The 15,190-nt window shown below is 40.5% G+C and overlaps 1 protein-coding gene across 3 annotated transcripts in view; it reads left to right on the plus strand.

Annotated features, from left to right (window-relative positions):
• Positions 1–14,536, plus strand: part of MORF4L1 (mortality factor 4 like 1) — a 43,694-nt gene extending 29,158 nt beyond the window's left edge. For all 3 annotated transcript variants that reach the window (XM_054041377.1, XM_054041378.1, XM_054041379.1), the window contains 7 exons: positions 1,088–1,113; positions 1,777–1,865; positions 2,955–3,056; positions 6,140–6,228; positions 8,979–9,151; positions 9,490–9,574; positions 13,839–14,536. In XM_054041377.1, coding sequence (XP_053897352.1) covers positions 1,088–1,113; positions 1,777–1,865; positions 2,955–3,056; positions 6,140–6,228; positions 8,979–9,151; positions 9,490–9,574; positions 13,839–13,923 — 649 coding nt within the window. In that variant the 3' untranslated portion in view covers positions 13,924–14,536. The remainder of the gene's footprint in view (positions 1–1,087; positions 1,114–1,776; positions 1,866–2,954; positions 3,057–6,139; positions 6,229–8,978; positions 9,152–9,489; positions 9,575–13,838) is intronic.
• The last annotated feature ends 654 nt before the right edge of the window (positions 14,537–15,190 follow it).

A 15,190-nucleotide genomic window follows, 5' to 3' on the forward strand; every position in this document is an offset into this window, starting at 1 on the left:
TTGCCCTTATATAAATCGATGGTACGCCCTCCTCTCGAATACTGCGTACAGATGTGGTGGTCTCATCTCAAAAAAGATATACTGGCACTAGAAAAGGTTCAGAAAAGGGCAACTAAAATGATTAAGGGTTTGGAACGGGTCCCATATGAGGAGAGATTAGAGGCTAGGACTCTTCAGCTTGGAAAAGAGGAGACTAAGGGGGGATATGATAGAGGTCTATAAAATCATGAGTGATGTGGAGAAAGTGGATAAGGAAAAGTTATTTACTTATTCCCATAATACAAGAACTAGGGGTCATCAAATGAAATTAATAGGCAGCAGGTTTAAAACAAATAAAAGGAAGTTCTTCTTCACGCAGCGCACAGTCAACTTGTGGAACTCCTTACCTGAGGAGGTTGTGAAGGCTAGGACTATAACAGAGTTTAAAAGAGAACTGGATAAATTCATGGTGGTTAAGTCCATTAATGGCTATTAGCCAGGACGGGTAAGGAATGGTGTCCCTAGCCTCTGTCTGTCAGAGGGTGGAGATGGATGGCAGGAGAGAGATCACTTGATCGTTGCCTGTTAGGTTCACTCCCTCTGGGGCGCCTGGCATTGGCCACTGTCAGTAGACAGGATACTGGGCTAGATGGACCTTTGGTCTGACCCGGTACGGCCTTTATGTTCTTACGTACTTTTATACTACCATTCCAATCAAAACAGTCTTGTAAATGTTTTATTAAATGGAAAAAGCTGGCATAGGATTAACTATGGTGCTAAGAGCATACCACCAATAGCTTTTATCAGTTTAGAATTTGTTGCCATTAGCCTCATTGGTTGTACCTTTATATTTATATTGGAGAAAGTAAATGGCAGTGCCTTAGTGACAACCTCTACCTTCCTTTATTTTGTTAGTTTCTTCTTGCTATATAGTCAAGCGGGTTGGTGGGCTTTTGTTCGTTGTCCTGGGTTTACTGGCTCAAGTTTCCTCTTGACTAACTTTTTAAATACTTTTTAGAGATCTTTGTGTATAGGTGTCCCCAAAAATTCAGACTTATTTCTATTGATACCTTAAGACTTGAAATAATGTGTTTTTCCATTTTTGCAGGAAAACAAAAAAGAACAAACAGAAAAGTAAGCATATTTTTATTCATAAGTTATAGTTTGTTCAGTACATAATGGAAGATCTACTGGAACAGATACTCATCTGATGTAAATTGCTATGGTTCTAATTAAAGTGGGGCTATGATCATTTACTTGGTTGACGATCTGCCCAACTAAGTTTATGAAGTAACTTTTGTTTCAGATTTTAGGCTGTTAACCAGGTGGAAGCATTAAAAACATACAAATGGAAATGTCTGTCAGGGTCGAGACTGCTTACAAATTAAAAACCACACCAAGTGTTTGCATATACCAGTTCTGCAGTAGAATCGTTCTTTCTTAGATTACACAGGTGTTGGGTTCTCTTTCTTTTAGCATGGAATATTGTGCAGGCTCAGATGCTGTAATATAGTGGGGACGTGAAGACATAAGAGTGGGTCTGCAATAGGACATATATTGCGTTGTAACCTGCAATCTTGGTGTCCAAGTTATCAATGTAGGGGATGTTTCAGGAGGGGAAATGATTTTTTTTTTTTTTTTTTTTTTTTAATTGAAAAGAATGAATTCATCTGCAGTTTGAGACCTGCGTATAGTCAAACAAGTCCTTTAGTGAAAATGTCAGTAGGAAAAACTATTGTTAGTGTGGATATAAAATGCATCTACAAACAAAAGAATAGCTGTTTTTTGTTTGTGTAGCTCCTGGAATTGGGGAAGGCAGCAGTACCAGCGAGACTCCCCAGCCTCCTAGGAAGAAAAGGGCTCGAGTGGATCCCACGGTTGAAAGTGTATGTATTTTAACTCTGTAGTAACTCTCCATTTAGCTGCAACAGATTGAATGGTTTATCTTGATAGTTATATTTCAATCTTGGTTACTGTTTTTAAAAAAAAGTTCCTATTGAAATCTGCAGCTTTGATCCGCTTTATTTTTTTGGTCACAAATGCATGACAAGTATGTCCAGTAATTTAAGCAGGGGAAAAATATTCCGAATAATGTATTTACGTGAGTTAGCTTCCTATCCCTGTTTAATACAGAATTTCCAGACCTAGCACTCCAAGCTATCATTGTGCTTTTGGTAAAAAAGATAAGTATATGGAGGAAAATGCTACCAGTTAACATGCTATAGTTGTGAGCAGCTTTCAGACTGAAATCTGAGAGCTTTGAGTTTGTTCTTTCCATCTCAAAGTACTGCTTTAGTTGATGCATCATCTTAAGTATTTCAGAGATAAAGGAATAGTTTGTAAGTGCCAAAGCTGCAAACATCAACAGTTTTATTTAAAAAAAAAATCTATTTTCATAAGTTGATATTTAAGTAGTCTTAAATGAAAAACTTTTTTGGTTGGAGGAAAACACTTAATGTGTCTAGTCTTTAGATGGTATTCAATAGATCTATCAGACATGTGGGTCTATAGTCAGAGGTGCCATTGAGTCATCAGCACAGTGTGAAGGCATTTGTAACTGAAAGTGAAGTTGCATAGTAATATAACAACTTAAAAACTAGCTTATGATTATCTGTTAGTATTGACTGTTTTCCCTGTTCAACAAAGTGGTGGTGTTAGCATGAATTAACGAATAGGTAATGTAACAAAAGAGAAATAATGCTCCCAAGTACAAACGCTCTACTGGTTTTGTAAGGTTCGTATCTTAAAGTGCTGCTCTAGGGATATCTTTGTCTAACAGCTGAAATACAGTAAAATTCTAGCAAGAGTTGAACTGTCTGTCACTTCATAAGATTCTGAGGTAACAATAGCAGCTGCAGTCTTCTATCTTTTGATAGACTTATGTAATGGCTACATTTTAGAAAATTGAGACTGTGTGGGTATGATGACCAAAGTAGGATGACTTTTTTTTTTGTTTTGTTTTCTTGATTCTTCAGGAAGAAACATTTATGAACAGAGTTGAAGTAAAGGTAAAAATTCCAGAAGAGCTGAAACCATGGCTTGTTGATGACTGGGATTTGATCACCAGGCAAAAACAGGTAACCCTCACACTGTGAAAATTATCCTTTATCTATAAGCATGTATACTGACTTCAACCGGCAGTTTGGAACTTATGCTCTTTCCAGCTGAGGGACTGTGTTGGTCTATTTTTCAAGGTATACTTGGTATTCTGTCTCCTCGAGGCTTATTTGACTGGGTTGTAGGTACTAGCTGGTTTCTTCCCACGGGTCACCTGTGATGTTCAGCAGAGCTGCATGTTGTTGTCAGGAGCACATCCTGGAGCTTCCTTAAGTCCAGGCAGGCATAAACTAAAATGTCAACTTGCCCTTTTAAACTCATGGTGTTGCCTGTGGTTCTTTGTTGGCCTTTTGATACATACTCACTTTAGCTGGTAGAAAAAGCTGGTCCATAACATTTTATATAGACATTGACATGTTCCATATCCTCGTCAGTGATTTAGATAGTGACATAGAGAGTACACCTACAAAGTTTCTGGATGATACCCAGCTGGGAGGGGTTGCAAGTGCTTTGGAGGACAGGATTAAAATTCAAAACTGGAGAAATGGTCTGAAGTAAATAGGATGAAATTCAATAAGGACAAATGCAAAGTACTCCACTTAGAAAGGATCTGGGGGTCATAGTGGACCACAAGCTAAATACGAGTCAACAGTGTAACACTGTTGCAAAAAAAAGTGAACATCATTCTGGGATGTATAAGCAGGAGTGTTGTAAGCAAGACACAAAGTAATTTTTCCACTCTACTCCGCTGGTTAGGCCTCAACTGGAGTATTGTGTCCAGTTCTGGGCACCACATTTCAGGAAAGATGTGGACAAAGTGGAGAATGAGCAGAGAAGAGCAACAAAAATGATGAAAGGTCTAGAAAACATGACCTATGAGGAAAGATTGGAAAAAATTGGGTTTGTTTAGTCTGGAAAAGAGAAGACTGAGAGGGGACTAGACGGTCGTTACAAGGAGGAGGGGGAAGAATTGCTCTCCTTAACTTCTGAGGATAGGACAAGAAGCAATGGGCTTAAATTGCAGCAAGAGAGGTTTAGGTTGGACATTAGGAAAAACTTCCTAATTGTCAGGCTAGTTAAGCACTGGAATAGTTAAGCCTAGGAAGGTTGTGGAATCTCCATCATTGGAGGTTAAGAACGGGTTAGACAAACACCTGTCGGGGATGGTCTAGTAGTTACTTTGTCCTGCCAGGGGTGCTGGGGACTGTTTCCAGTCCTACGCTTCTATGATTAACCTTCAGGCTAGGAAAGGAGTTGAGAGAATGCCAAAGCCTAGAGTGGATCTTGAACTTGGGTCTGCAGGGCTCCTGGTGGGCAGCTCATACTCCAGCCCTCCACCTGACAGCTTACCGGCATCAGCTAGAACTGGGACTCCTTGAAGCCCCGCTCAGATAGGGCGCTCCAGCCTGGGCCTGGGTGGTGAAACACAGGCGCTCCTCCATTGGATTGCTTTCCCCCTATTTGAGCCAGAAGGAAGAACAGCAAGTAGTCTTCTGTATAACTGAGCCCCACCCTGCTCTGGACTGCTCACCCAGCACTACCTGCTTGTTTCCTGGTTTCCTGACTCTGCTTGATTCCTAGTATCTGACTCAAGGTTCCTGATCTTCTGGTTCGGAGCCCTGGGTGACATGGGGACCCAGCACTCTGCCCATGGCTAACCACTAGGCTGCCTACAACTAGGTCCTGACAGTCAGTTTTTGTGCAAGCATGATGTGGTTTAAAAACAAAATAAAAAACTTTACAAGTTGCACTGAGGCTCTGTGAAAATTGTTTTTTGTGTAGTTGTATATGTTCCTATCTCCTTCTGCTTTCCTGCATGATTTGAATCCAAAACAAGGCTTCTTGCTAGATTAATTAAACTCTGCTTGTCCTGCTTCTGTAATAAACTAAAATGCAATTCTCTCTTCAATTAAAAACCTTAATGAATTGTTGTAGATCATAGGTTGGTTTTTTGTTTTTTTTTCCTGGAATCTTCACGCAAGCAATCCTCCCCATCCCCCATTTGAAGCCTGTAAGAGTCTACCACAACTACTTAAAAATGTGATCTTTTAAAAGCAAGAGATCAGTAGCCATGACTTGAGTCTGACATAAGGCTGTGGACGCTTTCCCATGCAACTCTGCAAATGTACTTCAGTAGTGGTATTCAGTACAGTACTTATTCCAGTTCTGGGAACATCCATTTCTGAATCTCCTCAGACTGGAATGCTCTTGTGAAAGGAATTGAATCATTGAATCCAGATGTGACCAAAGATTTGTATTTGAGCTCATGTTTCAAAAGTGTAAAGCAAGTATATTAATACAGTTTAATTATGGCTTGTGTATATATAATGGTTTCTACATTCAGTGTTAAACATAGAAGCTAAAATCCTTAATGGCCCATGCATTTGAATAATATTAATAAACTCCTCTGCTTCTTTGTGATGCCCTCTTTAGCTAGACATTCCACCTGCAGGCATTACAACTTACAAACATACAAGGTATGATCAGTGGTGTCTGAAATACGTCTGCTGTCAGCAAGCAGATCTTGGCAGAGAGTGAACAAGAAATGATGAGCCCTTGATATCTGTAGGGAGCTAAGAGAAGAATCTGGACTCTTCATGTGTGTAATGCAATGCAATGCTATCGGCTATTAGATTTAGGACAGAATACTTTATTTAAGATTTTAAAGTAGTGGGCAAGGTTTGATGCATAAAGATATTGTGGTGCTCCATCTTGTCCCTGGATGGGAGGAGTTCTGTAATTCCCACCTATATCAGCTAGACCACATAGGGATTTGTTTGCTGGGGTTCTAGAATTCATTGCTGCATATTCTAGATTCTGAGGAGCTCTGCTTAGTCAAACAGTAAAATATTGCTTTTGAAAAGCAGACAACATGCAAAAAGAGAAGGGGCAAACATGATGGAATGGTTAGCTGTGATTTAATACCTTCATGGTCAAGTAAAATCCTAGTTACAAATTCTCTTACCAGCTGAATGTTGTAGAAAAATTCTTTTCTACAAAGGTCCTCGTTGTATTTGTCAGTACTTTGAAACTAGTATGCAGACACATTCTGCAGGTGAGACTATTTGCATTAATCAGTCTATTTATTCTTTGATTTTCATAGCTCTTTTATCTTCCTGCCAAGAAGAACGTTGACTCCATTTTAGAGGATTACGCAAGCTACAAGAAATCACGAGGAAACACTGATAATAAGTAAGTAATGGCATTTTAAAAGGCATGTCTTAGCCATTACAATGGCTTTCTGCTGTTGACTGTTGGACTGTCCCAGCCCTCCTTCTTGGATGGGCACCACTTCTTTGTAAATGGACCACAATCCTGGGCCCAGTTTGGCACAGGAATTTCTTAACCACAGACATTGACTGTGGAGCAGCATTAGCATGTTAGATCATTCTTTGGAAAACCGCAAACCCTTGAACGCAATCCACCCGGTTTGATCTCCCTGCTCTTGTCAGCCTTGCGTTTGTTCAGCATCCTTAAGCAAGGTAGACCACCCTTGCTGCTTTCCTCTTTCCATCTCAGTCTTCTGGTATCTGGTGGTGGATGGCTTCCCCCTCAGACCCAGCCTTCGTCTCTCATCTGTGGTCAAACTGCAGCTCTCCAGCTATGGGCTTAGACCAAGAAGTTCCAGCCCCATCCTTTTAGATTTGGGTAGAGTCAAGTCAGTTGCGCCTCCTGGTTGCAAATCCAGAACACTGCAGCAGAGAGTTAATCCAAGTTGATGGTTCTCTGAGTCTCCTTTATAATCATTCACCTGTGTGACCAGTCCCTAGCCCAGAAGGAATGTTCTAATCCCCAAATGAAGGCTATAACACAAAGTGAAAGTAACTGACGGTTACAATTAAAATGAAGGCTGAAAAACAACCTGGAGTTCAGTTTATCCAAACATCTCCGAATCTCACAGCGACCACAGAAATTGTTCAAGTACTAAACTACCATTTGTATTTAAGTGCAAATCAAGAACTGAACCTGAATAAATAACTTCTGTGCTACCAAAGTGTCAGGCTGGAATTTTCAAAGAAGCCTGAAGTGTAAATGTACCTGCTTGTTTCTCTCTCCTTCTATTGGTATATGGAACACAAGGTCCAGTTGCTAAAAATGCTGTTCATAAAGGGGACTAATCTTGTGCTCCTGTATATGCCAAAATCTAGGTTGACACTTTTTTTTGAAAACTGGGCTCGCATATCTTTATGTATAATCAGTTGTTATTGTTGGAGTGGCTCTGAGTATAGCTCAGGGTGATTAGTGTCACCCTTATAACACCCTGTTTCACTTTGCCCCCTGTGTGCACACAATACACTGCTTAAGTTTCCTGCAAGACCCTAGCTTACGCTTCGGGACTTCTGAGTGCTTAATTGTGCAATCTTAATAGTTTTAACTTAGTTCTCTCTTAGTGGATTTTTCTAGGGCTGGGCACAGCTGGAATGCTCTTTCATGCACTTTGAGGGGTGGGGGGAAGGGGCAGGCCTTCTAAGAAGCTGTACAGTATCTTACCCTCTTCATTGTGCATCTTGTAAGGGCTCCTGCAGGATCCTCCTCCCAGATCCAGGCCCTGATCCAATGTCCATTGAAATAAACACCCATGTGACATCAGTGGGAATAGAAACACAGGGATTAGAACTGGGGTCCATCTAGTCTAGTATCCTGTCTCCCACAGCGGCCAGTACCAGATGCTTTAGGGGAAGATACGAAGAAATCTTGCAGCATGCAGATGAGAGATCATGTACCCTCCGTGAAGTTCTTACCTTAATCACTAAAAGAGATTGGTTTAAGACCTGAAAGGTTTTTTTTGTTGGTATTAACTACTAGAATGCTGGGTGTGCTTGTATTCCAAGTGAATGGTCCAGTCCCTTTGCCTCCATTACATCATGAGGCAATGAATTTGTCTAATTAAATTGCACAAAAGTGTTCCCTTTTATCAGCTTTGAGTTTGCCATCTTTCAGTTTCATCAAATGCCCTTTTGTGTTTTGAGATTGGGAGCTTCAGTTTTTCCTATCTCCCTCTTCTATGCCATTCATTGTATATAGTTCTGTCACATTCCCTCGGTCCTTCAATCTCCTCAATGAGTCTTCCACCTTCCTAATTGTTCTCCTTATCCTTCTCTGAAAACGCCTTTAATTCTACAATATCGTTTTTGAGATTGGGTGACTAGTGTTCCAGATGAGGATGAAACACTGATTTATATCATGACATCTTGTTTGGGTATTATATCAGACTTCTTGCAAAATGTCTGGAGAATAGCTTGGTTTAATGGATTTGCTATGGCAAATGAACCCTGTGGAAATAAAAATAATTTGAGTGGAAGAGAATTTTTTCTCCAAATGGTGCATCTTTTTTTCCTTCCTTACTCCTATGCAGAGCACAGCACTTTCCCCACATGTTAAATGTTATCTGTTCAATGTGAAAGGCTTATGTTCTTTGCTGATATTACAGAAGTCTAAAGTTAAAAGCAGTAACCCCAACATTTTGGGGAAGGAGTTGGAATAGTGTCAGGGAGCCGGTGGAGTGGGGGTGGGGCCAGGGGCAGAGAGGCGGTCGAGCACCCACCGGCAGGAGCAGAAGTCGGCATCTATGATGTGTGTGGCATAGAACTGACAGGTGCATCTTCCAAGACTTTAAGAAATTGCCTTTTCATCTTGCTTTGAATGTGCCGCTTTAGACATGCGTTTGGATAAGTATCCCGTTCAGGTGGGAAGGCAGACAGTTTGCTTTTAGTTACTTTTTCTTAGAACCAAGTTGACTTGAAGCACGTCTTCATGTAGAGCCAGAATACCCCATTTTTAAAAAGCGGAACCACTAGAACTATGCATTTGTTTCTCTGGGCCATCTCTTATGAATATTGGCTCTTCAGAGTTCTAAACTACCCCAGGAAACCACAGCCCTGGTGGTTGCTTTTGTTTTTATTTACATTTTTAATATTTCACATTTCCTTTCTGTGTGCCAGAGAATATGCTGTTAATGAAGTTGTTGCTGGAATAAAAGAGTACTTCAATGTAATGTTGGGGACTCAACTGCTGTACAAATTTGAGAGGCCACAGTATGCTGAAATCTTAGCAGATCATCCTGATGCGCCTATGTCACAAGTCTATGGTGCACCACACCTACTACGATTATTTGGTAAGTTTGGCATCTTGAGTCCCCCATAAAAGGGGACAAATGGTTATATTGCTCCAGCTTCTTTTCTGTCTTGTTAATAATTGGAATAAGACACTGAATCAGAGTAAAATGTCTAAACAAATGACTCACATGACTATCCTTGGGTCATTTATATGAAATGTTCAAAACCACAAATCACCTACTCAGAATGGAAGTTTTTAAAACGTAGCTGTTTAGAGAAGCTTGCGTAGGTAAGAATGGGAGTCTGAAGTTAGTGATCATGTCCTATGGGCTTGTACTCATGTATGGTTAAAGTTGTCATGAAAAACAATGTCAAATAAATGCTTTTCTTAAAACAGTACGAATTGGAGCTATGCTTGCCTACACCCCTCTTGATGAGAAGAGCCTGGCTTTGTTGTTAAACTACTTGCATGATTTCTTGAAGTAAGTTCAGCATTTCATCTTTGTGTGTTGAAGGTTTTTTAAAAACACTAAAGCCCTGATCCTGCAAACACTTATTTATATGCTTAATGTTTAGCATGTGTTTGTTTATACGACTGTGACCCAATGCTTTTTTATTCTAATTTTTTGGATAGTATTTTGATATTGACAGTGTCAGTTAATCTGCAACACTAATCCAGAGCAAGCCCGTTGGTCTCTTGACAGCCTTTCTTCCAGTTTTGTGGTGGTGGTCAGTTCTGCATAGTTAGTATTACAACCGAGTGTGCATTTTACTGAAGAGTAACTTGTTGAAGACTTCAAGTTTCAGGACCTAGATTTACCTAAAGCAGCTTAAATTTTTCTGAACTAACTAAACAAACTGAAAAAAGGTGCTTGGTTAATATTGCAGTTAGTCATCCCTTCGTAGCAACAGAGTTGGTACGAGAGGTCTTGTACTAGAAATTGCTCTGGCACGCTTTGTCTTGACATACTACACAATTGTTCCTGATTATAGAGAAATGTGTATTTCCATTGAAGGCACATAACAAAGGTGAAATGCATGGGTTTTTGCAGTGGAGTTTGGGACTGTGGTGGGCACGCTGTGCACCCCTGACTATTCCCCCCCCCCCCCCGCCTCTGCTTGCCGGGAGCCAATCCCCCCCCCAAAAAGAAGCAACAAGCTATAAGCAAAAAACTAGCCAGCAATCAACTCACAAGACAGTTAAGCCAAAAACAAATGTCGTGGTGTTGGCACCCAATTTCTTTGTTTTTGGTTTTTTCCCATGGGTTTGGCATGTCTGATTCATAGATTCATAGATTCTAGGACTGGAAGGGACCTCGAGAGGTCATCGAGTCCAGTCCCCTGCCCGCATGGCAGGACCAAATACTGCCTAGACCATCCCTAATAGACATTTATCTAACCTACTCTTAAATATCTCCAGAGACGGAGATTCCACAACCTCCCTAGGCAATTTGTTCCAGTGTTTAACCACCCTGACAGTTAGGAACTTTTTCCTAATGTCCAATCTAGACCTCCCTTGCTGCAGTTTAAACCCATTGTTTCTGGTTCTATCCTTAGAGGCTAAGGTGAACAAGTTCTCTCCCTCCTCCTTATGACACCCTTTTATATACCTGAAAACTGCTATCATGTCCCCTCTCAGTCTTCTCTTTTCCAAACTAAACAAACCCAATTCTTTCAGCCTTCCTTCATAGGTCATGTTCTCAAGACCTTTAATCATTCTTGTTGCTCTTCTTTGGACCCTTTCCAGTTTCTCCACATCTTTTTTAAAATGCGGCGCCCAGAACTGGACACAATACTCCAGCTGAGGCCTAACCAGAGCAGAGTAGAGCGGAAGAATGACTTCTCGTGTCTTGCTCACAACACACCTGTTAATGCATCCCAGAATCATGTTTGCTTTTTTTGCAACAGCATCACACTGTTGACTCATATTTAGCTTGTGGTCCACTATAACCCCTAGATCCCTTTCTGCCGTACTCCTTCCTAGACAGTCTTTTCCCATTCTGTATGTGTGAAATTGATTTTTCCTTCCTAAGTGGAGCACTTTGCATTTGTCTTTGTTAAACTTCATCCTGTTTAACTCAGACCATTTCTCCAATTTGTCCAGATCATTTTGAATTATGACCCTGTCCTCCAAAGTAGTTGCAATCCCTCCCAGTTTGATCTGAAGTACACTGCAATTTAAAAGGAAAGGAATCAAACAAATCATTTGTGTAGAAAAAAGATCCATTTTTGTTCTTGCGTGTGCTGCTGCAAACTGCTAAATCAGAGCAATTCCATCAGGCGTTTCAAAAACTGTCCTCTATTATTGCCTTAATGAAAAACATCTTTACATTTTTTGCATCTTTATATTTTAGTCAAGTGTGTAGAAGCCCCAATCAAGATTGACACCCAATTCTACATACATGCAATAAGACAGTTCCTGCCCTGAAAAGCTTATCCAAGTACATGGTCCAGACATAGGTGGAGGGAGGAGCATTTTCCCCATTTTACAGACTGGGAATAGAGGCCAAAAGATGTTAACAAAGTCTCTCAGTCTGTGGCAGAGCTGGGAGCTAATCCCAGTCAAGTAGCTGAGCTACGAGTCTGTCTTTCAGCTCATCGAAAGGCCAAGCTTAAGCCATTTGTTTCTTGATGCGTTTTAGAACTTGTTGATCTGCCTTTCCTGAAATACATGCAAGGCAACAGACTGTTTGCAACGCCGTCCCATTTGTTCAATAGCACTTTGAGGCACTTAAGTCAGCTAGGTGCTTTTTAATGTTTTACTCTGTCTTACTATAGGACTTAAATGTGAAATCTAAAAGTGGAAAGTTGATCTGCTGTAATGGAGTTGGAAGTTCATGCTCTGTTAGTGGAGGAACTGACTACTCTAAAGAATCCGAGTCCTCTACAGTTTAGAAACTTGTAATCTGATTTTAAATTTTAATGTATGAAAGAATCCTCTGCAGCTCTCAAATTTAAGAGGACTTCCTCTAGTTATGGCTTATGCTTTAGAACTCTGGATGCATGGTTAATTCTCCAGTTGTCATTGGTCTCACATTTATGCTTATAATCCCCAGTAAATGCACAAGCACAATTGTCATACTTTCCAGTATGGCAGGGAAATGTCAGGCAGTGTTGGTCTTGTAGGCAATTTAAATACATAATGTTTGAAATTGCTTGGCCTTGTGCATTAACACTTCAGAGGCATACCATCATTTTCTCACTATGCGCTAACTACCTGCTTTTATTTTTATATATAATGTCTTTTTACCACCACATTCTGTTGCTTTCTCTTTATTCCTTCAATAAAGCAATTATTTCTTTAACACTATATTGTGAAGAATAGAAAACTGACTTAATTTCATAGGTGAAAGACAGGCTAATATAGAAGCCGTTGGTAGCTAATCCATAATGTTTGAAAATGTGTTAATAAATGAAGTGCAGTAGGTGATTAACTTAGTGATCCTCGCAGGAGGCCGTATAGAACCCTAAGAATATCCCCATTTTAAAATGTAAATGCTTGTGGTTAGGGAGGAAACCTGATTCTGCCCTACAAAGAAGGCCTGAGTATCACTGTGCAGCACTCGGTTTGTAGAATGCCATATTTACTGGCCAGTCGTCTTCTAGCCCTGGTTATAAATAGGACCCTACCAAATTCATGGTCCATTGTGGTCAATTTCATGGTCATAAGATTTTTAAAAATTGTAAATGTCATGATTTCAGCTATTTAAATCTGAAATGTCAGTGTTGTAATTTGTAGGGATCCTGACCCAAAAGGAGGGGTGTGTGTGGGGGGAGGGGTCACAAGGTCATGGTAGGCGGGTTGCGGTATTGCTACCCTTACTTCTGCACTGCTGCTGGTGGCGGCGCTGCCTTCAGAGCTGGGCAGCTGGAGAGCGGCAGTTGCTGGCTGGGAGCTCAGCTCTGAAGGCAGAGCCACCGCCAGCAGCAATGCGGAAGTAAGGATGGGATGGTATATGGTATTGCCACCCTTACTTCTGCGCTACTGCTGGTGGCAGTGCTGCCTTCAGAGCTGGGCATCTTACCAACAGCCGCTGCTCTCTGGCCGCCCAGCTCTCAAGGCAGCACAGAAGTAAGAGTAACAATATCACGACCCCCCTAAAATAACCTTGTGACCTCCCCTGCACTCCCTTTTGGGTCAGGACCCCCAATTTGAGAAACACTGGTCTCCCCCGTGTAATCTGTATCCTATGGGGTAAAAGCACACAAGACCAGATTTCACAGGGGGAGACCAGATTTCAGTCCATGATGTGTTTGTTCACAGCTGTGAATTTGGTAGGGCCCTAGATATAAAGCTTCACCTAGCACTTGTTAAGAACCACATTTGTTTGTACAAAACAGTAAGCTACTTTTTACCTGCCTGCTTGAATGACTGGCAGACATCCAGAAAGGACAAACATTTGATAGGAAGTGGAACCTCATAATTCATATTGTATTTCAACCTGTTGGAGGTCTTGTGGCAACACTTGGCTGTAGTCAAATTTGTTTGACAGTATTTCACTGCTTGAAATTCTGAGTGAGGCACTCTGTAGGATTTCATGAGTATAATATCTGACACCTATTAAGAATTAAACTGAATATTTCTCTGGGCTGTTCAAAGACTAAGGACAGATTTTCAAGAGCAGATGCTGGAATCCAATTTGAAGCAGTGAAATAACAGTTTGTGTACATTAAAACTTAAGTCTTGATAATGACCTGAGCAACAAGGTATTTTAATTTCTGCGTGTGTATGTTTTTCTTTCACAGGTATTTAGCAAAGAACGCTTCCACATTGTTTAGTGCCAGTGATTATGAAGTAGCCCCTCCCGAATACCATCGGAAAGCAGTATAAGGCATGCCTCTGTATAGTGAAGTAATACTTGGATCTCTGTGACAGTGCTGTCCATTTCTACATTTTGTTCTTTGTCCTTCCATTGCACATGTCTCTTGCACAGATTATGTAAATTTAAAGTGAATAAAGTGTGTGTTAAAACTGAACTGACATTTGTAAGTTCTAAAGTTTTTCTTTTGTTTGTTCTGAAACAGAAGCCTAAAAAGGAGGCTTTGGGAACCCATCAGTGGGATGTAGAAAGAAATGCAATTAGCATATTATTTCGTTGTCTGAGCTCCTTTAAAGTTTATAGGTTCATTGTTTTGACACTAAGCTCTTACCTAACCTGCATTATTGCTTAGTGATGACAGGTGTGCCACAGGGGTTGTGATGACCTAACTTATATGCTACTAATTAGTTTGACTTTCAAGCCCACTCACTTTCTTGGTGTTTGAAGTGTAGCATTTGTTGATCCGTAAATTCATTCCTTGCCTTAGAGAGTTGAAGGATTGTGACTTTTGTATTCTAACATAATGGAAAAATGCATTATTGTATCTTGGTGTTCTGAAAATGTTGGTCTTTCAAGGAGCTATTTTACAAGTCTTCAAATAAACTTTTTTTATTTCAAAGATTACCTATTTTGACTTTTTAACTGACCTGTGTCCTGCTTCATCTGTTGGAGCATTTTCACGTGATCTAACACTCAGAAGTCATAAATCGAATCGTGTTGTCCTAGTTAAATCTGCAGTATCCGGAAAAATATTAATATAAAGTGTGAATTTGTGACTTTTTTTTAGTTGTAGCTTGGAGGTGCTGTTTCTGAGCCTTCTTCAGCATTCCTTCCAGGATAGGATACAGCACTCTGCTACTCCAAACTGCTTTGAATAAAGAAATCAAACTGCATGAAACCGCACTGAAGCTGTAAAAGAGCTCATTAGAAGCAGTGTTTTGAAACGGATCAAACACTTCCCGCCCCCCATTCAGGCAGCAGAAACCTGACAGTCACAGGACTGTGACCCTGGACAGATGAAACGTGAAGTAGGACTAGCATTTTTCTCCGTCCCAGTGTGTCTTGTTCAATAAACCCCATTTTCCAGTGGTAAAGAAGCATCACAAGTCTTTGTTTTTTTTCTATTGGTGGACTAGATTCCTCCCTCCAGCAGGGAATGATTCAATTCCTGTCTACTGATAAGGCAGTTGCAATATACTTGACTTGGATATCTTTCTAAACTAAATTGGGACAGATTAATAATGCAAACCGTGCATCAAGAAACTTGTATATCTACAG

Source organism: Malaclemys terrapin, chromosome 10 (genome assembly GCF_027887155.1).
Source record: "Malaclemys terrapin pileata isolate rMalTer1 chromosome 10, rMalTer1.hap1, whole genome shotgun sequence".
NCBI classification, from domain to species: domain Eukaryota; kingdom Metazoa; phylum Chordata; order Testudines; family Emydidae; genus Malaclemys; species Malaclemys terrapin.